A 24,095-nucleotide genomic window follows, 5' to 3' on the forward strand; every position below is an offset into this window, starting at 1 on the left:
TTTATGATGGGCGACTTATTATCTGCATGTGATGTAAATTTCAAGTCTCTAAGTAGTGTCGTTGTCGAGAAGAAGATGAAAGTGTAAAATCCTATATTGCTCACTGGAGCGTATCGCCGAGGTCACTCATGCGTATCCTTGAAATATCGTATCCGGAACATGTCCATTAATCATTGTTATGAATTTCAACCCAATAGCATGTATAAATTTTGAGAAATCGCAAAAAAACTGAAGACGCGTTTTGCTCACTGGAGCTTGAAAGCGTGGTCAGTCATGCATAAAATTTGCAAATTATGATGGGGGACTTATTATCTGCATGTGATGTAAATTTCAAGTTTCTAAGTAGTGTCGTTCTCGAAAAGAAGATGAAAATGTAAAATCCAATATTGCTCACTGGAGCGTATCGCCGAGGTCACTCATGCGTATCCTTGACATATCGTATCCGGAACATGTCCATTAATCATTGTTATGAATTTCAACCCAATACCATGTATCAATTTTGAAAAAACGCAAAAAAACTGAATACGCGTTTTGCTCACTGGAGCGTGAAAGCGTGGTCAGTCTTGCATAAAATTTGCATTTTATTGCTAGCTGAGAAGTTCTTCACATTTGAGGTGAATTTCAAGTTTGTAGGACCAATTTGAAAAAAAAATAATAAAAATAAATAATAATAATAATAAATAAAGAATAATAATAACTAGAGCTGCGTGCAGCTTTAACAGGCTTCCCGCGTAAAAAAAACTGAAGACGCGTTTTGCTCACTGGAGCGTGAAAGCGTGGTCAGTCATGTATAAAATTTGCGATTTATGATGGGGGACTTATTATCTGCATGTGATGTAAATTTCAAGTCTCTAAGTAGTGTCGTTCTCGAGAAGAAGATGAAAATGTAAAATCCTATATTGCTCACTGGAGCGTATCGCCGAGATCACTCATGCGTATCCTTGACATATCGTATCCGGAACATGTCCATTAATCATTGTTATGAATTTCAACCCAATAGCATGTATCAATTTTGAGAAATCGCAAAAAAACTGAAGACGCGTTTTGCTCACTGGAGCGTGAAAGCGTGGTCAGTCATGCATAAAATTTGCAATTTATGATGGGGGACTTATTATCCGCATGTGATTCAAATTTCAAGTCTCTAAGTAGTGTCGTTCTCGAGAAGAAGATGAAAATGTAAAATCCTATATTGCTCACTGGAGCGTATCGCCGAGGTCACTCATGCGTATCCTTGACATATCGTATCCGGAACATGTCCATTAATCATTGTTATGAATTTCAACCCAATAGCATGTATCAATTTTGAGAAATCGCAAAAAAACTGAAAATGCGTTTTGCTCACTGGAGCGTGAAAGCGTGGTCAGTCATGCATAAAATTTGCATTTTATTGCTAGCTGAGAACCTCTGCACATTTGAGGTGAATTTCAAGTTTGTAGGACCAATTTGAAAAAAAAATAATAAAAATAAATAATAATAAATAAATAATAATAATAAATAATAATAATAATAATAAAACACAGGAATACAATAGGTTCCCTGCTGACAAGCAGCGGGAAGCCTAATAAAACACAGGAATACAATAGGTTCCCTGCTGACAAGCAGCGGGAAGCCTAATAAATAAATAATAATAATAAAACACAGGAATACAATAGGTTCCCTGCTGACAAGCAGCGGGAAGCCTAATAATAACTAGAGCTGCGTGCAGCTTTAACAGGCTTCCCGCGTAAAAAAAACTGAAGACGCGTTTTGCTCACTGGAGCGTGAAAGCGTGGTCAGTCATGCATAAAATTTGCAATTTATGATGGGGGACTTATTATCTGCATGTGATGTGAATTTCAAGTCTCTAAGTAGTGTCGTTCTCGAGAAGAAGATGAAAATGTAAAATCCTATATTGCTCACTGGAGCGTATCGCCAAGGTCACTCATGCGTATCCTTGACATATCGTATCCGGAACATGTCCATTAATCATTGTTATGAATTTCAACCCAATAGCATGTATCAATTTTGAGAAATCGCAAAAAAACTGAAGACGCGTTTTGCTCACTGGAGCGTGAAAGCGTGGTCATTCATGCATAAAATTTGCAATTTATGATGGGGGACTTATTATCTGCATGTGATGTAAATTTCAAGTCTCTAAGTAGTGTCGTTCTCGAGGAGAAGATGAAAATGTAAAATCCTATATTGCTCACTGGAGCGTATCGCCGAGGTTACTCATGCGTATCCTCGACATATCGTATCCGGAACATGTCCATTAACCATTGTTATGAATTTCAACCCAATAGCATGTATCAATTTTGAGAAATCGCAAAAAAACTGAAAATGCGTTTTGCTCACTGGAGCGTGAAAGCGTGGTCAGTCATGCATAAAATTTGCAATTTATGATGGGGGACTCATTATCTGCATGTGATGTAAATTTCGAGTCTCTAAGTAGTGTCGTTCTCGAGAAGAAGATGAAAATGTAAAATCCTATATTGCTCACTGGAGCGTATCGCCAAGGTCACTCATGCGTATCCTTAACATATTGTATCCGGAACATGTCCATTAATCATTGTTATGAATTTCAACCCAATACCATGTATCAATTTTGAGAAATCGCAAAAAAACTGAAAACGCGTTTTGCTCACTGGAGCGTGAAAGCGTGGTCAGTCATGCATAAAATTTGCATTTTATTACTAGCTGAGAACTTCTGCACATTTGAGGTGAATTTCAAGTATGTAGGACCAATTTGAAAAAAAAATAATAAAAATAAATAATAATAATAATAATAAATAATAATAATAAAACACAGGAATACAATAGGTTCCCTGCTGACAAGCAGCGGGAAGCCTAATAATAATAAATAAATAATAATAATAATAACTAGAGCTGCGTGCAGCTTTAACAGGCTTCCCGCGTAAAAAAAAACTGAAAACGCGTTTTGCTCACTGGAGCGTGAAAACGTGGTCAGTCATGCATAAAATTTGCAATTTATGATGGGGGACTTATTATCTGCATGTGATGTAAATTTCAAGTCTCTAAGTAGTGTAGTTCTCGAGAAGAAGATGAAAATGTAAAATCCTATATTGCTCACTGGAGCGTATCGCCGAGGTCACTCATGCGTATCCTTGACATATCGTATCCGGAACATGTCCATTAATCATTGTTATGAATTTCAACCCAATAGCATGTATCAATTTTGAGAAATCGCAAAAAAACTGAAGACGCGTTTTGCTCACTGGAGCGTGAAAGCGTGGTCAGTCATGCATAAAATTTGCAATTTATGATGGGGGACTTATTATCCGCATGTGATTCAAATTTCAAGTCTCTAAGTAGTGTCGTTCTCGAGAAGAAGATGAAAATGTAAAATCATATATTGCTCACTGGAGCGTATCGCCGAGGTCACTCATGCGTATCCTTGACATATCGTATCCGGAACATGTCCATTAATCATTGTTATGAATTTCAACCCAATAGCATGTATCAATTTTGAGAAATCGCAAAAAAACTGAAAATGCGTTTTGCTCACTGGAGCGTGAAAGCGTGGTCAGTCATGCATTAAATTTGCATTTTATTGCTAGCTGAGAACCTCTGCACATTTGAGGTGAATTTCAAGTTTGTAGGACCAATTTGGAAAAAAAATAATAAAAATAAATAATAATAAATAAATAATAATAATAAATAATAATAATAATAATAAAACACAGGAATACAATAGGTTCCCTGCTGACAAGCAGCGGGAAGCCTAATAAATAAATAATAATAATAAAACACAGGAATACAATAGGTTCCCTGCTGACAAGCAGCGGGAAGCCTAATAATAATAAAACACAGGAATACAATAGGTTCCCTGCTGACAAGCAGCGGGAAGCCTAATAACAAGAGAGCTACGCACAAATATATGGACACGTTAGACCAGAGCGAATCAGTCCTTACCGGTACCTTTGACGCTACCGGTACCCTCAAAAAAGTTCTGAATTTCCAGTAGCAAGAATTTTGCAGAATCAAAACGTACAGCCAGTCATGACACTGACTAAAATCCGTGTTCCCATGGATAAAAAATAATACAGCAAAATTTTAGACGAATATCAAATTTCATAGAATTCACGCAAAATTTTGAAATAAATAAAAGTAATAGCCTTCTAGCGAAAAAATTAATCTTTAACCACTGAAAATTTCAAAGCAATTGGTCCAGTATTCGAAGAGAAAAGCGACTTTTTAAAAACGTGTCAAAGAACAAGAACAACAACAACAACATAATATTGAAACGATCGTTATGTCCACTTCGTGTCCAATAATAATAACTAGAGCTGCGTGCAGCTTTAACAGGCTTCCCGCGTAAAAAAAACTGAAGACGCGTTTTGCTCACTGGAGCGTGAAAGCGTGGTCAGTCATGCATAAAATTTGCAATTTATGATGGAGGACTTATTATCTGCATGTGATGTAAACTTCAAGTCTCTAAGTAGTGTCGTTTTCGAGAAGAAGATGAAAATCCTATATTGCTCACTGGAGCGTATTGCCGAGGTCACTCATGCGTATCCTTGACATATCGTATCCGGAACATGTCCATTAATCATTGTTATGAATTTCAACCCAATAGCATGTATCAATTTTGAGAAATCGCAAAAAAACTGAAGACGCGTTTTGCTCACTGGAGCGTGAAAGCGTGGTCAGTCATGCATAAAATTTGCAATTCATGATAGGGGACTTATTATCTGCATGTGATGTAAATTTCAAGTCTCTAAGTAGTGTCGTTCTCGAGAAGAAAATCAAAATGTAAAATCCTATATTGCTCACTGGAGCGTATCGCCGAGATCACTCATGCGTATCCTTGACATATCATATACGGAACATGTCCATTAATCATTGTTATGAATTTCAACCCAATAGCATGTATCAATTTTGAGAAATCGCAAACAAAATGAAAACGCGTTTTGCTCACTGGAGCGTGAAAGCGTGGTCAGTCATGCATAAAATTCGCAATTTATGATGGGGGACTTATTATCTGCATGTGATGTAAATTTCAAGTTTCTAAGTAGTGTCGTTCTCAAGAAGAAGATGAAAATGTAAAATCCTATATTGCTCACTGGAGCGTATCGCCAAGGTCACTCATGCGTATCCTTAACATATTGTATCCGGAACATGTCCATTAATCATTGTTATGAATTTCAACCCAATACCATGTATCAATTTTGAGAAATCGCAAAAAAACTGAAAACGCGTTTTGCTCACTGGAGCGTGAAAGCGTGGTCAGTCATGCATAAAATTTGCATTTTATTACTAGCTGAGAACTTCTGCACATTTGAGGTGAATTTCAAGTATGTAGGACCAATTTGAAAAAAAAATAATAAAAATAAATAATAATAATAATAATAAATAATAATAATAAAACACAGGAATACAATAGGTTCCCTGCTGACAAGCAGCGGGAAGCCTAATAATAATAAATAAATAATAATAATAATAACTAGAGCTGCGTGCAGCTTTAACAGGCTTCCCGCGTAAAAAAAACTGAAAACGCGTTTTGCTCACTGGAGCGTGAAAGCGTGGTCAGTCATGCATAAAATTTGCAATTTATGATGGGGGACTTATTATCTGCATGTGATGTAAATTTCAAGTCTCTAAGTAGTGTAGTTCTCGAGAAGAAGATGAAAATGTAAAATCCTATATTGCTCACTGGAGCGTATCGCCGAGGTCACTCATGCGTATCCTTGACATATCGTATCCGGAACATGTCCATTAATCATTGTTATGAATTTCAACCCAATAGCATGTATCAATTTTGAGAAATCGCAAAAAAACTGAAGACGCGTTTTGCTCACTGGAGCGTGAAAGCGTGGTCAGTCATGCATAAAATTTGCAATTTATGATGGGGGACTTATTATCCGCATGTGATTCAAATTTCAAGTCTCTAAGTAGTGTCGTTCTCGAGAAGAAGATGAAAATGTAAAATCATATATTGCTCACTGGAGCGTATCGCCGAGGTCACTCATGCGTATCCTTGACATATCGTATCCGGAACATGTCCATTAATCATTGTTATGAATTTCAACCCAATAGCATGTATCAATTTTGAGAAATCGCAAAAAAACTGAAAATGCGTTTTGCTCACTGGAGCGTGAAAGCGTGGTCAGTCATGCATTAAATTTGCATTTTATTGCTAGCTGAGAACCTCTGCACATTTGAGGTGAATTTCAAGTTTGTAGGACCAATTTGGAAAAAAAATAATAAAAATAAATAATAATAAATAAATAATAATAATAAATAATAATAATAATAATAAAACACAGGAATACAATAGGTTCCCTGCTGACAAGCAGCGGGAAGCCTAATAAATAAATAATAATAATAAAACACAGGAATACAATAGGTTCCCTGCTGACAAGCAGCGGGAAGCCTAATAATAATAAAACACAGGAATACAATAGGTTCCCTGCTGACAAGCAGCGGGAAGCCTAATAACAAGAGAGCTACGCACAAATATATGGACACGTTAGACCAGAGCGAATCAGTCCTTACCGGTACCTTTGACGCTACCGGTACCCTCAAAAAAGTTCTGAATTTCCAGTAGCAAGAATTTTGCAGAATCAAAACGTACAGCCAGTCATGACACTGACTAAAATCCGTGTTCCCATGGATAAAAAATAATACAGCAAAATTTTAGACGAATATCAAATTTCATAGAATTCACGCAAAATTTTGAAATAAATAAAAGTAATAGCCTTCTAGCGAAAAAATTAATCTTTAACCACTGAAAATTTCAAAGCAATTGGTCCAGTATTCGAAGAGAAAAGCGACTTTTTAAAAACGTGTCAAAGAACAAGAACAACAACAACAACATAATATTGAAACGATCGTTATGTCCACTTCGTGTCCAATAATAATAACTAGAGCTGCGTGCAGCTTTAACAGGCTTCCCGCGTAAAAAAAACTGAAGACGCGTTTTGCTCACTGGAGCGTGAAAGCGTGGTCAGTCATGCATAAAATTTGCAATTTATGATGGAGGACTTATTATCTGCATGTGATGTAAACTTCAAGTCTCTAAGTAGTGTCGTTTTCGAGAAGAAGATGAAAATCCTATATTGCTCACTGGAGCGTATTGCCGAGGTCACTCATGCGTATCCTTGACATATCGTATCCGGAACATGTCCATTAATCATTGTTATGAATTTCAACCCAATAGCATGTATCAATTTTGAGAAATCGCAAAAAAACTGAAGACGCGTTTTGCTCACTGGAGCGTGAAAGCGTGGTCAGTCATGCATAAAATTTGCAATTCATGATAGGGGACTTATTATCTGCATGTGATGTAAATTTCAAGTCTCTAAGTAGTGTCGTTCTCGAGAAGAAAATGAAAATGTAAAATCCTATATTGCTCACTGGAGCGTATCGCCGAGATCACTCATGCGTATCCTTGACATATCATATACGGAACATGTCCATTAATCATTGTTATGAATTTCAACCCAATAGCATGTATCAATTTTGAGAAATCGCAAACAAAATGAAAACGCGTTTTGCTCACTGGAGCGTGAAAGCGTGGTCAGTCATGCATAAAATTTGCATTTTATTGCTAGCTGAGAACTTCTGCACATTTGAGGTGAATTTCAAGTTTGTAGGACCAATTTGAAATTAAAACTAGAGCAGCGTGCAGCTTTAAAAGGCTTCCTGCGTAAAAAAAACTGAAGACGCGTTTTGTTCACTGGAGCGTGAAAGCGTGGTCAGTCATGCATAAAATTTGCAATTTATGATGGGGGACTTATTATCTGCATGTGATGTAAATTTCAAGTCTCTAAGTAGTGTCGTTCTCGAGAAGAAGAAGAAAATGTAAAATCCTATATTGCTCACTGGAGCGTATCGCCGAGGTCACTCATGCGTATCCTTGACATATCGTATCCGGAACATGTCCATTAATCATTGTTATGAATTTCAACCCAATAGCATGTATCAATGTTGAGAAATCACAAAAAAACTGAAGACGCGTTTTTTCTCACTGGAGCGTGAAAGCGTGGTCAGTCATGCATAAAATTCGCAATTTATGATGGGGGACTTATTATCTGCATGTGATGTAAATTTCAAGTCTCTAAGTAGTGTCGTTCTCAAGAAGAAGATGAAAATGTAAAATCCTATATTGCTCACTGGAGCGTATCGCCGAGGTCACTCATGCGTATCCTTGACATATCGTATCCGGAACATATCCATTAATCATTGTTGAACTCTTTTTATAACTGACGACATTTTCTGCTAAAGAAACGCTCGGTAATGAAAGAGGCTGTGAAATGTAAAAATATAAAATGATTTGCATCATATTTCTATGTTTTGGCAATGGCATAACTATGATTACCTACAAGATATTGAGGTAATGGTTTATTTCGAGTACATTTATAAAATTAGGCATATTGGAGTGTAAGCAATGACCATAAAATGTCATAATCGGAGGAGGGCGGGCAAGGCTATCAGCCCAACAATGTCAGACTGACTGTTTCCATGCTGCATCGCACTATGTTGAAGTTGGCGGTTACAAATCTCGGGTGCTTCAAGTTTCAAGCTCACCTTTTTATTCATGGTCGCAGAGTAAATTTGTCTTCAAATACAGATGAATCTTACGTATACGTATATGAACGTTTATCCAATGCTATGGCATCGTATCGATGAAACTTCCTATTTTAAGTTTTCAAATACTGACTTTGAAAAGTAAAATGTACTTGTTACGTCACGATCCACAGGATCCAAGTATTATTGTTTGGCAATAATATTGTTGCCACGTGTAGGCGCTGTTAAGTCGAGTTCGCCGTCATTAATGGATATTGCACCATACTTTGCTGCTGTTTTGCTGCCAAGTCAAGTTTTTAAAGTTTCTTTGGGTTGGTATTATTGTGATTTAATTATTGCTGTTTATTGTGTTTATCTTGTAGATGACTTAGACATCTAAATTAGTTAGTAACTGGATTTATTGGGTTGTTGCCCTTGGTGTTAAGATATTGTGCCGTACATTTGTTACTGTGAAGAAAGTGTACTGATGTTTCCAGAATGTATTACTGTATTATGCAATGATTTTTGGGTAAGAAAGCTAGTACTTTAAGTTGCATAATTTGAAGTTCACTGATGTATGTGTATTAAATATTGTCATTGTTAACAGATTGTGAAGTATTCTCGTGGATTCACAAAGTTTTCTTACCCGGTGTCATAAATATTATCGGTATGTTATTTATATTTGGATCATTGCTGAATTTGGTATTATTTAGTTTTATAAGTGTTCTAAGACATGTTATTTTGTTTTAAAAAACCGTCTTCCATCTTTCATTTCCATCTATTGTGATGTTTGTGTATTGCTGAGCATTTCATGTTATGCTATCAATTCTTCGAATTACAATTTCATTACAAGTTTTCAACAATTGGTTGTGTTTGGACAAGGATTTGGGAGATGCGTTTTCGATTTGTTAGTTTTCTCTATGTGACACCTTGTGCTACCGGGTCACGTTGAAAGGGAGGTTACATAAAGTTTTCGATAATATAGAATTATCGATATCACATGAATAACACAATTCTGAACAGAATCTAATTATCGAATAAAGCAACAACATAACTTTTTGAAGATGTCAAGTTCAGACTCCAGTCAACGTTTGATTTTTGAAATATTGGAAGGTCGACTGAAAGACTTGTATTTAAGGGTCGAATCCCTTATGATGGATCGCAAAAATGCTGTTTCTGTTCAGGAATTGTCGAAGCACATTTCTGAAACATTTCAGGCACTCATGAAATTCTGTAGTGAGAATCCATCTGCAATTTTTGAGCACAATGCAAATTGGATGGAAAGTATTGAACAGAATCAGGCAGAATTTGATAGTAGAGTGCAGCAATGGCTGCTGGCTGTAGTCAAAGCAGCAGCAGATCAGTTTTCTCAATTGGAGAAATCAAACAGTCTAGTCATCCTTCAAGTGCAAGTTCACGATCAAGTTATCGAAGAGCAGAAGCTAAAGTAAAAGCTAAATTGGCTCGATTAGAACTTGAAAAGATTAAACGTAAACATGAGCTCCAAAACAGAATAAATCAAATCCACCAGTCAATAGAAATGTTGGATTCGGAACACAAAGTTCAAACGGCTGATGCCGAAGAAGAGTTTTGGGAGCAGTCCACTAGTTCAGATCGAATGAATGTTGATGTCACGGATAATTGTTTTTCGAAGGATGTGAGACATGTGGGTTCAGAGAAAGCCAATAGAAAAGGGCTAGAAGTTGGCATGGTAGCCAACAAAACCACATGTGAAAGCTTACATCTTGTGCAGAGTACACCTGTTTATGCACAGTCTAACGTTGGCTGTGCTGTGGGCAAAATTGATGCCGGTACTCTGGCAATGGCTGTTGAAGATTATCCTGTCAATACTGAATCAAAATCTGTACTAGATGATAAACCGAGTGCTGGGGTAAATGGCCCTGTAGTGCCTCGAGTGTTGGATTTACTTGTTCCAAGCAAATTTGAAGATGGAAATCAGGACAATAGAATTCCTGCTATGTATATTCCAAATCAGTCAGTGGTTACAAATAACCCTGATCAGGCAAGTGTTAATAAGACTTGTCAACCGGCCAGTGGTAGGCCTCCGGATTCTTCTCAATCATTGTCAAATGATGTTTTGACATTGATCAAGCATTTGAATAGACCAAAACCCGAAGTTTTATATTTTTCTGGTGATTCCACGAATTATCATATGTTCAGGCGTAATTTTGCTGCTCAAATTGATGAAAATGTTGATAGTTATGCTGCCAGATTGTCATATCTACTCCAGCATTGTACCGGAGAAGCACGAAAGCTCATTCAGTCGGAAGGATACCAAAAAGCAATTAAACTGCTTGAGAAAAATTATGGTAGAACACATGAGGTAGTTCATTCATGTGTGAAAAAGGTGGTTGATGGACCACAGATAAAATTCAATGACCATGAAAAGCTTAAAGAATTTGTTCGCACATTGGAAGATTTCAAACTCACTTTGAAAGGCATAAACAAAGAGAATGAAATGGACAATCTACAAATTTTGGCTAGAGCATCAAATCGCTTATTTCCTAGTATGAGAATGGCTTGGAAACGTAGAGTGGGGAAGATAATAGCGAGAGATGAAGAACCATCTTTCCAAGATTTCATTGAGTTTGTGACTGAAGAAGAAACTGCAGTCATTCATCCGAAACTTCTCGAATTAGAACAATGGCACACAATGTCACCGAAACTGTATCAGAGAAAAAGATGCAGTTGTCATCTTCAGAACTAAATGCATGTATTGTTCGATGCCTCATGATCTGTCAAAATGTGAAAAGTTCAAGAAGAAGCCGATTGTGGAACGAATTAAATTTATGAGGGCACGTCGACTTTGCTATATTTGTCTGAAATATAGACATGTTGCCAGTATGTGCAGATCTAAGCTTTCATGTGGAGTGGATGGATGCACTGCAAAGCATAACAGACTTATTCATCGTTCATTTCAGGAAAATAATGAACCTGATCAAGAACAGTCTACTAATGGTGAGAAAGAAAACATTTCTCCAGCTTCCATGCCAGAATCAAGCTTGTGTCAGGCCACAGAAAGTAATAGGTCCGTGTATTTTTGTATTGTGCCTGTGAAGGTATCCGGTAATGACCGAGAAGTGGAGACATATGCATTTTTAGATGTTGGCTCAGCAATAACATTGTGCTCAGACAAACTGATTGACATGCTTGGATTACATCGGGAGCCAGCTGATATTTCATTAACAACTGTGAATGGTGAGTCAAGGATACACGGGGCGTCAAAAGTTCAATTGCGGGTTGAATCTTGTGATGGCAAGGAAGTTATGGATTTGCCTGAAGTGTTTTCAATTGACAAATTACCTGTGAAAGCAAATGCTCCGTTATCAATGAATGACAAGAACAGAATGGCACATCTAAGAGGGTTGAATTTATCTAACATTGACAATGCTGAAGTACTACTGATGATTGGTGCCAATGTACCAGAAGCTTTTTGTGTACAAGAAGTGAGACGAGGTCGTCCAAGACAGCCTATAGCTTGGAAAGCTCCATTTGGTTGGACATTGATTGGTCCAAAAATTGAAAGGTCAGAATTGTTATCTTTCAATGTTAATTTTATGAAAAATGATGAAAATGACTTGCTGCAAATACAACTTGAGAGAATGTGGAAAACAGATTTCATTGATTCACAAAAAATGTCAGATACTGCTATGTCTCGAGAAGATAGGTATGCTCTTAATTTGATGCATGAGGCAATTAAATTTGAAAATGGTCAGTATCAATTACCTCTATTGTGGCGTCCTCATGCGAGAACTTTGCCAAATAATCGTGATTTGGCTATGTCTCGATTGTCAAGCCTTAAGCGAAAACTGGTTCGCGATGATGATCTACGTTTGAAATATGTAGAAATAGTTCAAGATTACATAGCGAAAGGCTATGCAGAAAAGGTGACAAAATGCAATTTGAAAGAGTGCAATCAGATATGGTATATTCCTCATTTTTGTGTTGTACATCCACAAAAACTAAAACCAAGAGTTGTATTTGATGGAGCATGTCAGTACCGTGGCTACTCATTAAATGAGTCTTTGTTGAGTGGACCAGATTTGGCAAACTCATTAACCGGTGTTCTTATGAGATTCCGCCAGGAGCGGATTGCTCTAGTAGCAAACATAGAGGCGATGTTTCATCAGATTCATGTTGATCCGAAAGACAGAGATGCTCTGAGATTCTTGTGGTGGCCTGGTGGAGATATGTCAAAAGAGCCTATTGGTCATAGAATGACTGTACATTTGTTTGGCTCAAAGAGTTCACCCACTGTTGCTAACTTTTGTCTGAAAATAGTCGCCCAGGACTTTGGAGGGGAGTTTGACACTGATGTTATCGAAGCCATTGAACAAGATTTTTATGTGGATGATTTGTTAAAATCTGTGTGTTCTGAAAATGATGGCCTATGAATGAAACAACAGCTTACTGAAATATTGAAAAAAGGTGGATTCAAACTAACGAAGTGGCTTAGCAACAGTGAAAAAATACTGAATAGTATTCCTGAGGATGAGAAGGCCAAGTCTATATTGAATTTGAAGTTTGATGAAACACTGTCTGATCGTGTTCTCGGTGTGTATTGGAAAGTCAGTTTTGACTCATTTGGTTTCAATATAGATATGACATAACCTGATGTGATGACCAAAAGAACTACTCTATCGCTTGTTAGTTCGTTATACGATCCACTAGGCTTTGTAGCAGTGGTGGTGATAGTTGCAAAAATCATGCAACAGGATTTATGTAGGAAACGTCTTGGATGGGATGAGCCTATTCCTGATTGTGACGTTGCAAAATGGACAAAGTGGCTTGAGCAGCTGAGTGCTTTAAAAGATATTACTATCAATCGATGTGTAAAGCCCAATGGATTTGGAAGAGTTGTAGTGATGCAAATACATCATTTTGCAGATGCTTCCTCGGTTGCTTATGGTGCAGTGGCTTATTTACGCCTGGTTAATGAAAATCAAGATATACATTGTGCATTTTTTTTTGGTAAAGCAAGAGTGACACCATTGAAAGCAATTTCCATACCAAGACTTGAACTGACTGCTGCAGTTTTATCAGTGAAAATAGACCAGATGTTGAGAAGTGAACTTCATCTAGGTAATGAATGTGAATCTTTTTTCTGGACAGATTCGACTGCAGTTTTGCAAAGTATAAGAAATTGCAATAAGCGTTTTCCGGTTTTTGTGGCAAACCGCTTAGCCAAGATTGATGGAGGATCAGAAGTGTCACAATGGCGTTACGTAGCTACAAAGCAGAATCCAGCTGATGAAGCATCGCGGGGTATCGGTGTAAAGAAGATGGCCACGAAAAGCAGATGGCTCAGTGGGCCTGAATTTTTGTGGAAAGATGCTGAGCAATGGCCTCAGCCTGTGTCGTTGCCTCCACTGCCTAATGAATTTCAGCTTGTAAAACAATTGCAAGAACCGGTTTGCATGTTAACAGATCAAAGTGCTACTAATCGACTTGTGGAGCAGTTTTCTGATGTGCATTCGCTGAAAAAGGCGACTGCTTGGATTTTGCGATTCATTTCATTTTTAAGAAGTAAGAAAAGTGGGGAAAACCTACACAAAGGTATGTTGATGAACTGAGGAGAAGTGAATTTGCTCTAATTAAATATGTACAAAGGCAGTCCTTTGGTGAAATCATAGATAAATTGTCAAAATCTTCTGGTGGATGTATTGATGCTGGAAAAAGGCTGTCATCCAGAAACATCTTGCGGAAATTAACGCCAATGTTGGTGAATGGAATTTTACGTGCTGGAGGACGTATTGAGAAAGCTCCAGTGGAATTTGATGTCAAACATCCCATTATACTGCCTTATGACCATCATTTCACCAATTTGGTGATACTCCAACATCACAAGGAGGTTGGACACTCTGGAATGGGACATACTTGGACATCACTGCGACAAAAATATTGGATTATCAAAGGCGGGGTTGCTGTCAGAAAAGTTTTGAGGAACTGCATGTCATGTCGTAAACGAAATGCACCTCTTGGACAGCAAATTATGGCTGATTTGCCAGGTGCTAGATTGGCAGTGAGCAAACCTGTTTTTTCTGAAGTTGGATGTGATTTTTTTGGACCCTTCTTAGTCAAACAAGGCAGATCAAATGTGAAACGATATGGATGTATATTTACTTGTATGTGCACGCGTGCAGTGCATATTGAAGTGGCTTACTCTTTGTCAACGGACTCATTTATCAATGTTTTACGAAAATTCATTGGACGACGTAGTAGGCCAAGAGCTATATATTCTGACAATGCTGGAAATTTTCAAGCCACAAATAAAGTTCTTCGTGATGAAATAAAGAAGTGGAATCAGCATTATATCAATGATTTCTTGAGTCAAAGGAACATAGAATGGAACTGGAATTGTCCCACTGACAGTAAAGCAGGTGGATGCTGGGAATGACTCATCCGGTCAATAAGAAAAATACTTGGAGGATTGCTGAATGATCAAATTCTAACAGATGAAAAATTACATGTTCTTTTTGTTGAAGTCGAATTAATCCTAAATTCAAGACCTCTTTGTCCGGTGACTTTTGATGTGAATGATGAAAAACCACTAACTCCTAATCATCTGCTGCTATTGAGAGGATCACGAAACGAATCGCCAGGTGTGTTCACTGAAAAGGATTGTTACCGCTTCAAATGGAAGCAAGTTCAATACATGGCTGATCAATTTTGGAGAAGATTCAATAAAGAGTATCTTCCAACACTTATTGGAAGACAAAAATGGACTGTTCAAAAACCAAATTTAAAAATTGGTGATATAGTTATGATTTCTGAAGATGCACCTCGTTGCCAGTGGCTCATGGGGCGAGTTGTTGAAGTGTTTCCTGATAAAAATGGGACTGTGCGCCAAGTTAAAGTTAAAACAAAAAATGGCTTTTTAAAAGACCAATAAACAAATTGTGTTTTATTATTCACAGTGATGCTTAAATTGTGAACTTGGATATTGTGGTTTGTGAGGTGACGTAATTGAATTTGAATTTTTGAAAATGGCTCATATCTAATTATCCATTTTGGAGGGGAGAATGTTACGTCACGATCCACAGGATCCAAGTATTATTGTTTGGCAATAATATTGTTGCCACGTGTAGGCGCTGTTAAGTCGAGTTCGCCGACATTAATGGATATTGCACCATACTTTGCTGCTGTTTTGCTGCCAAGTCAAGTTTTTAAAGTTTCTTTGTGTTGGTATTATTGTGATTTAATTATTGCTGTTTATTGTGTTTATCTTGTAGATGACTTAGACATCTAAATTAGTTAGTAACTGGATTTATTGGGTTGTTGCCCTTGGTGTTAAGATATTGTGCCGTACATTTGTTACTGTGAAGAAAGTGTACTGATGTTTCCAGAATGTATTATGCAATGATTTTTGGGTAAGAAAGCTAGTACTTTAAGTTGCATAATTTGAAGTTCACTGATGTATGTGTATTAAATATTGTCATTGTTAACAGATTGTGAAGTATTCTCGTGGATTCACAAAGTTTTCTTACCCGGTGTCATAAATATTATCGGTATGTTATTTATATTTGGATCATTGCTGAATTTGGTATTATTTAGTTTTATAAGTGTTCTAAGACATGGTATTTTGTTTTAGAAAACCGTCTTCCATCTTTCATTTCCATCTATTGTGATGTTTGTGTATTGCTGAGCATTTCATGTTATGCTATCAATTCTTCGAATTACAATTTCATTACAAGTTTTCAACAATTGGTTGTGTTTGGACAAGGATTTGGGAGATGCGTTTTCGATTTGTTAGTTTTCTCTATGTGACACCTTGTGCTACCGGGTCACGTTGGAAGGGAGGTTACAGTACTTACATAATATGATCTTCTCTTTCAAAGAGTTATTCCTATACTTAGTTTTTACCTTATTCATTGTTTTATGTTTATTGAAACAAATAGACATTTGAAAAAGAAGTACGACTTACAACAGCATATACAATAATTCTTGTTTGCAATGCCCTCGTTGGAATATCTTGCGGCTCCCAGTGACTATCCTTTTCCCCACATGCATGAGTATCTTTAACATTTACTGCAGTAAACAGCGCACAAAATAGTACAAGCTTCCCCACCATTTTTGTCCTAGAATGGCTATCAATTTTATTTTAGTCTTCTGAATGTAGACAACAATGACAACAGTTTTATTGACTCATCCGCTTTATAATATAAAATGGATTAAATATGAATAATTTAGCTGTTATGCATTAACTTCATAACACATTGAAATTAACATTTACAGCGGTGTGTGTAAACTGTGTATATAGTAAAAAAGACTTGTAATTTTAACTAACATATCCCTGTAGAACAAGCAATTTCTATCTGATTTTGTCGAAGAGCAGTAATAAATTACTAACAGATTTCATGTACTTTATAATTCAAACTCTTCTAGTATAATATGGATTTTCTTTCGAGTAATGGAGAGCAGTCATGGAAAATATTTCAAAATGGAAAGTGAAGAAAACACCTCAAGTATATTTATATATTTTATCTTTTGATAATGTGTGAAATACTCAACAGTCGACTGCATTATAGCGACAAGTTTAAGAAATTTTTGGGATTTATGACATTTCCCAAAATTTTATTGTATGCGGGGAATATAAGGAGTGTGCATTATTATAACTCCAGTATTATCCAGTAACTCGGTAATTATCGGTCAGGACTCAGGAGTAAATTTAGCCCGTCTTCTTAGTCTATTCTGGGGAGAAAGCATGCAAATTGAGTGCACTAAAAATACTTTAGGCTGATATGGTTTGATAACATATAGTATAAAAATCTATAATTGCACAAACTGTATATATAATATTATTATATATACGAACCCATCTGTAAGCATTTGGCTTGAAACTACCCATATGCGCCGATTTACAAAAATTTTCTGTAAACCCAACCGCGACCCGAAAGGCCGATTTGTCATGTAATTGTAAATGATGCCAGGTATATTTTTCATTCTACTATCACGCCTTCAAAATGTATCTAGGTAGCTGATAATTTCATAGTGCCCAACTCTAGGACATGTATAATGAGTTACATATATTCATATCAAGCTATAGTTATATATGACCACTGGAACCGATGTATATATAAATCATCTACAAACTCGACAGCAATAAATCAACCCGTAGAATTGTATGGTTAATTTTATTTAATATATTAAATCTTAACGATCTGATTTGTTATATATATGAATCCCAAATCATTCAATTCGATATTAATACAAGCAAGATGATCGATATACCAAGAAGAGGGAAATCAAAATCTAACATGATATATTCTCAGAATCTGCGTTATTATTTCTGCAGCACGTAAGTGAAATTTTAAAGTTACATCACAGGTAGCAGCAAGTACGATTTCCAGTTCAAATCCTTGTAAATCACATCTGCGTGATAATATGTAGAAATCCTAGGTTTTAATTGTCTGTACTGAAAACCTTTATGAGGAAACATTTTTAAAGTGAGGAAAGTAACAAAAATTCAAGAAAATCATTATATCGTTGACAGATACTTGAGATATCTGTGAGCTTTAATACTCATTGGCACATTGAACACGTTGTCCGGTACGTTCATCAATCCAATATGCCAAGCAGAATCCACATCTTGTTACGCGACATCTTGCGTTAGGATTTCCGCGACAAACCAATGGTCTGCCATATATGTCAGAACAACTGTTGGCAAAACAAGAACTGAATTCTTGAGCACCTCTGTTGCACGGACCTACAACAAAAATAATGACTGTTGTACTTTTTTCTTTTGTCATAACAATTAATACTAAATATTTTAGCGCAATAGATCTCCCAAGGTCATTCAAATGTCAATTGGAGGTAATATATTTATCAATTTACATACATATATTTTAAGGGGAAAAATTTGAATCTATACTTTCGCTACTATGAGAACTAGTTGGATAAATAGTTTTCAACTTTACTTACAATTCTGTGTAATCAGATGATTGGTATACTGGTCATAAAAATGGATATCACATCGTCCCCTGATCGGTTGACATCTTGCTCCAACATTTGTGGGACAAACTAGTTGACCGCATAGGTTCGGTGGACAATAAGGTACATATGGTGCAGGAATTACAGGAGTTTGACGCCCACGGTTTGATAAGGCAAGAGCAATCAACAACGGATTTAATGGCTTGCGGGGAGGTGAATCTGCTAAAAATAATCAAAATATTTTAGAAAATTTCGAATTAGCAACAAAACGATGGAAGAAATTTATTTTTGATAATGTAAAGCAAGATTAATTAACAGTAAAACATGAATTGGTTTTTCTGTTCTGGCAAATAGATATAACAGTTTGGCTAGTTAGCTAATAATATTGAAAATGATATATACATAGTGCCCATTTCATGCAAATGTAGATGGTATCAGAGAACTATAAATAACATATGTTTCATAATTTCCATCGTCACTTTCAATAAAACATGGTTTATATTTCTATAACACAACATTTTCACCTGGGTCCACGCACTGAGTTCCGCATCCTGTTGAACAGCAGTATTTATCACCTTCGCAATCTTCATTTTTTGTACATGTCGTTGGATATTCAAATTCAAGGCATGTATCACCAGCAACCTCCGGAAACTCGCAACGTTCATCGAGCAATGCTAGATTTTTCAAAGAAATCGGTTTTAATTATCCAAACACTTGCTTATGATCTTGGTTTGGTCGACCTACTTATTTCATATTTTCTATGACGTCTTGTCAAAAGAAAAATTGGTACGTATTCAAATGTCTACACCCTATATATATATATATATATATTTCTATTGAAACACCTAGCACCTTTAAAGCCAGTTTGCTTCCATGGGTTTATAAAGATGGCAATAAAACTTTCAACATGATAGTTGGAAGCGCCATATAATAATTACTGTACCAGGTGTGATGAAGTAAAATTATATTTATATTATTATTTAATATAATTATTAATTATATTTAATTATATACTCAATTACTTTAATTTACAGACTCATTTAAATAGCTCGTGAACCCATAATGCTTCTTTCTATACCTATCGAAACCAATACGGATTACCCTTTCTCATAAAAAAACGCTATTTCAAACTCATTTGGTAGTCCCTAAAATAGATATTTTCGCTTTCGGCGCAAAATATGTTGTTTTTGTATATTCAAGTGTGGCTATAATTGTTACTTCTTACTGAACTTTTTTACTTCTTAACTGAAACAGTAATGTTTCTTCGTAGCATATTTTTCTTGAGCAGACAAACTACTCACCTATTTCACACATGGTACCGACATATCCTTGCGGGCATATGCAACTGAATACATCGGTAGAGTCGTCGTTTATACATAGCTTATTCTTGTCTGTACATGTTTTGAGTTCTGCAGCATTTTCACATCCTGATTAAAGATAGAATTGAAAATTAATTGCAAAAAAAAAACTTCTATATGATAAAACACTTGATGTTATCATGTCTTGAGATTATCATGCCTTCTATCGAGAACAACAATCTTTAATCACTGAAAATTTTAAAGCAATTGGTCCAGTAGTTGAAGAGAAAAACGATTTTTCACAACAACAATAGCAACAACAGGATACCACAAAAAATACTAATAACAACAACAATTTAACAAAACGATATGTAGGTCCACATCAAATCGGATATCCAGTCTATCCGATATTGCCCTGTTTCCTAGTTATTTATAAAATCTCACCTAACGGTAAGCAAGTGGTCGAACAGGCGTCCGGCGCTACACAGCATATGTGTTTTGATGGACAATCTTCATGTTCTAAGCATTCTTCCTTCTTTATATTTTCACAAACGTCAATGATATCATTCGGAAATGGACATCGTAGATCTGAATTTAGGTCTACGAAAAACAATACAAGATAGAAATAATTAGGTGAAGTTGGCTACTTCAGAAAAAAGTATAGTCACAACTTTTTTTCAGACTTAAACCGTGGGAGATCGTTTTGAGGAAATACGTGAGATATCTTTTTACAAAATCCATAATAAATATAATTTATAAGATTAAACTCCAACCATTGTAGAAATGTAGTAAATAAACAATAAAACTTACATCAGGGCTTCGTTTGTAGCCATGTATAGCACAGATTTTTTTTAAACTTTTAATTTAAGACTTTTGAAAGATAAATTTTATCGTTTTTCAATAGTTCCAATACTCACGGTCCGTGCAATCTTCGCCTTCAAATCCAAACGCGCAGAAACAGATATTAACTTCCTCAGTATATTTATAACATCCCTGATTCGGTTTACAATCATTTTTTGTTGTACACTTAAGTTCTGAAATTATGGGAATTTGAATATTCAACATACAAATGTAGCCAAGTACTACTGATCATTAATAAACTGCCCATTCATACCTTTCTTAAATCAATCAAAATATAAAATATATTAGTTATTCTCAAGGATCTGTTTTTGTCATGAAAATGGTAGGAATAAATAGTTACATATAAGTATTTTAGTGATTCTTGAACTTGTTTGTGCTTGCGGCGCACTAAGCAAATAAAAAAAATGCGACACACTTGTAAAAAAATAAATTTAAATTTAAACAAATTTATTTTGCAAATGTAAATGCAATGGATATGCCTGTTTTGAGGAACAAAAAAGATTAAAACGATGTTCTGTCGTTGCCAAGCCCACTCGCATTTCGACGTCAATTCCAAGAAGTCGCTCCCTTTTTTTGCTTTTAATTTCAGTCAAAGCAGATAATCCGTGTTCACGGAGCGATAAAGATGCAAATGACAAACTAGCCAGTTGCAAGCATGCCTAAGTGTGATACGAATGATGTATTTTCTAAAATTCCAAAAAGCTCCGCTCCGGTTATTTTTTCAACCGCGGTCGTCGAGGCCTGGGGCAATAATAATTAGTTTCAACTATAGTAATACTGTCGGCAAGTCTACGATAATTATATTCAATATTTTTTTTATTCATTTGTACAGAATATATTATATAGATAGATTTACGTAAACACATGGTGAAAATACAACAAATTTTTCAACAGAAATACCAAATGCAATTTTTTTTTTTTGTTCGTGGTGTGTGCTACGAAGACTGATTAACCGGCATTTGTTCTAGACTCTACATCTAGGTCTAGAATCTGGATGATAAAACATTTGTTTTCCAGGCATCCCTTTTTTAATCTTTGATTTTGAAATAAAATATGAATTAAGTATCAACTTTTGGTACTCTCGTAGCATGTGTACCAGGTTAGGGTGAGGCCATGATTTTATTTCGAATTCCTATGTTTTAGTTCTACGAGTTCGGCACTGTCTGTATTAGCCAAGTGAATATCCCCCTGTCCATAGGTTTCATTCTCTTTATACAACTTGATATGAAGTAGGCAAACAAAATTAGTTACCTCCATATTGGTGCACATACTTTTGGAGCGCCCAACTTTTTTATTAAAATCGTGTTGTATTCACACTCAAGGATATCCGACTGCCTAACTTATGTACGTTATTGAAATTTTCAATACATTACTAACCCGGATTAACTACACATGTTGTCCCGCATCCAGTTGAACAACAAATTTCGGACTCTTGGCAATTATTATTTGTACATTGGATTGTGAGTTCAAATCTGTCGCACAAATCCCCTGGTTTGTCTGGTAGCTCACACTTTTCGTCAATAAGGTCGGTCATTGCTGCATAATTGTATTTAAAATATATTTAATTGTTTTGTTTGGAACATTCTTCAAAGATAAATTTTAAAATATATCTAGTTTCAAAATGCTTATGAATTGATGACATATCAAACTGTTCAGTAACTAAGCACAGGTAAATTATTTATAATATGACCTATCGGGCGTACATGCGTGATTCAACTTATTCAAGTTCTAATTTTAATTTAGTTCCCCTTACATAGTTTACTTTTCACTGTCCTAAACGGAGACTATTTCGTGTTCAACAAAATGCGTCACATATCGCTGTCGGAACTGATTCTAAAATTGCTACTGAGCTAATCTGTAGTAATCATCAGTGAACATAGTTAGACAAAATAATATGAAATATTTCTTACGTTCCTCGCAGTTGTCACCCTTAAAGCCATATGGACAATAACAGTTGACAGAATCACTATTACCGCGGAAGCAAATTTCATTTTCTTCTATGCATTCCAGCGTTTCTTCTGGACAAGACGATCCTAGATGTATAATAAAATAAAAGTGACTAAAATTTATATGCAGCTAGGTTTTGGTAACTTCATTCAAATAGCCTGAGCTCGTATAACTAATCTGTAAATTTGATCGAAATGATAATATATAGTCAATCAATTTAATAGAACATATTACCCCGTGAAACAATGAAATTTGATTAATTACTTGGTTTACTCCGTTCAGATTAGGTGCATTTTGGGCTGGTATAAGTCCTAAGTGAGTAAATTGGTATGGTACATTTTATTTGATGTAGTGGGAAATCAGCAAAATCAAGATAAACCGGAGTAAAAAATTGGGAAACGAAACGAAATGGGTTTATTCAACTTCTTCAGTATAGGCAGGCTTAAAGGTTAGATGTGCCTTGTGTATATGGAAAGACGATCTCTCATTTAAACTGAACTAAACTAAATTTGTAAAATTTCATTTATCATCATGAAACAAAAACTTCAAACCGCAAACGGGTATAATGAAAAACAACATAACAATAAGTTCTTTATTTTTTATTTTTAATTAAACAATTATCACCAACCTGAACCAGAAAGTTGTCCCCGACAGCGTGTCACTGAAATTAGGAGTAATATATAGAAATACTTGTCCATGGTAAAAATATATGATAAAAAAATATCAACTGCTGCGATATTTCGATTGAAAGAACTATTTAAATACAAATTCAAACTTTTCTGTGAGAACAATATGCCTCCAGGTCAAGACAGTGAAGTGACGTTTACAGTTTGATGACCAATTTTAAAAAATTGCTTTTGCGGGTCACATTGCTTCGTCGTCATTTACAGAGGAACGCTTTTAGCTTTTAATCTTATAGGGTGACCAACTGGTTAACAAAATGTTGAATTTGTATTTCGTTTTTTTATTGTACCCCTGATTGCCCTGTCATTTATATTCGAATTCATCACATGATCAATGAAAAGATGAACATTTTTTCCAAGACTTACCTTCCATCGAATTTTCGCTCTGATCCCCAAACGTTACTGTATGAAGGACCACTACTCATGTAATGCATATTGATAATGTGCATTTAATTACGCATTTCCCAAATCTGTAGCAACAGGAACCCCAAATTCGAATTAAAATTATGAAAACAAAGTTAATTTTCTCAAATTTCTAATTCTAAGAATGATTTTCGTGGGGTCAAATAACAGAATTTGAGCTTTTGGGAACATGTTTCGACCTGTCATGATCAAACAAAAATTCATAATTAAATCTACGTTATAACCGTTACGACTCATTTTAATACTTTAATTACGATTCTGTTAGTGTTATGACGTGAATAACGAGATCAAGTTTTTAATATTAATTCGCTGTTTGATTAACGTGTATATATATATATATACTGCTAAATATATTTCCAATGAAGTTATAGTCATGATAGAAGAATTTAGAATTGTATTCTGTAGATCGTTGGAAGCTACAAAT

At 35.7% G+C, this 24,095-nt stretch overlaps 2 protein-coding genes and 1 long non-coding RNA gene across 5 annotated transcripts in view; 1 reads left to right on the forward strand and 2 right to left on the reverse strand.

Moving 5' to 3' along the window:
- LOC120328034 (uncharacterized) overlaps positions 1 to 17,503 on the reverse strand; it is a 53,238-nt gene extending 35,735 nt beyond the window's left edge. Inside the window, exon 1 of one of the 2 annotated variants that reach the window (XM_039394419.2) lies at positions 16,454 to 17,503. In XM_039394419.2, coding sequence (XP_039250353.2) covers positions 16,454 to 16,600 — 147 coding nt within the window. In that variant the 5' untranslated portion in view covers positions 16,601 to 17,503. Of the gene's footprint in view, positions 1 to 8,529; positions 8,635 to 16,453 lie in introns of those variants that run through there. The other variant, XM_078114323.1, reaches the window with a different exon arrangement.
- Positions 15,058 to 16,338, forward strand: LOC144425069 (uncharacterized). Its single transcript, XR_013477246.1, has 3 exons — positions 15,058 to 15,899; positions 15,978 to 16,037; positions 16,121 to 16,338. It is a non-coding gene; the product is annotated as an uncharacterized LOC144425069 (long non-coding RNA).
- Positions 17,504 to 17,649: 146 nt separating the features above from the next.
- LOC120328035 (uncharacterized) lies at positions 17,650 to 23,347 on the reverse strand. 2 transcript variants are annotated; one of them, XM_078114318.1, is made up of 9 exons: positions 23,194 to 23,347; positions 22,529 to 22,651; positions 21,996 to 22,154; positions 20,675 to 20,791; positions 20,202 to 20,357; positions 19,761 to 19,886; positions 18,984 to 19,133; positions 18,451 to 18,678; positions 17,650 to 18,235 (listed from the first exon to the last, which is right to left on the reverse strand). In XM_078114318.1, exons 1-9 carry the CDS (start codon positions 23,261 to 23,263, stop codon positions 18,045 to 18,047), a joined length of 1,320 nt encoding a protein of 439 aa, XP_077970444.1. In that variant the 5' UTR covers positions 23,264 to 23,347; the 3' UTR covers positions 17,650 to 18,044. The 2 variants fall into 2 exon arrangements, with proteins under 2 accessions (XP_077970444.1, XP_077970443.1); XM_078114317.1 differs by having other exon boundaries at positions 18,451 to 18,681.
- Between the last annotated feature and the right edge of the window lie 748 nt (positions 23,348 to 24,095).

The sequence above is a fragment of the Styela clava genome, chromosome 7 (genome assembly GCF_964204865.1).
Source record: "Styela clava chromosome 7, kaStyClav1.hap1.2, whole genome shotgun sequence".
Taxonomy (NCBI): domain Eukaryota; kingdom Metazoa; phylum Chordata; class Ascidiacea; order Stolidobranchia; family Styelidae; genus Styela; species Styela clava.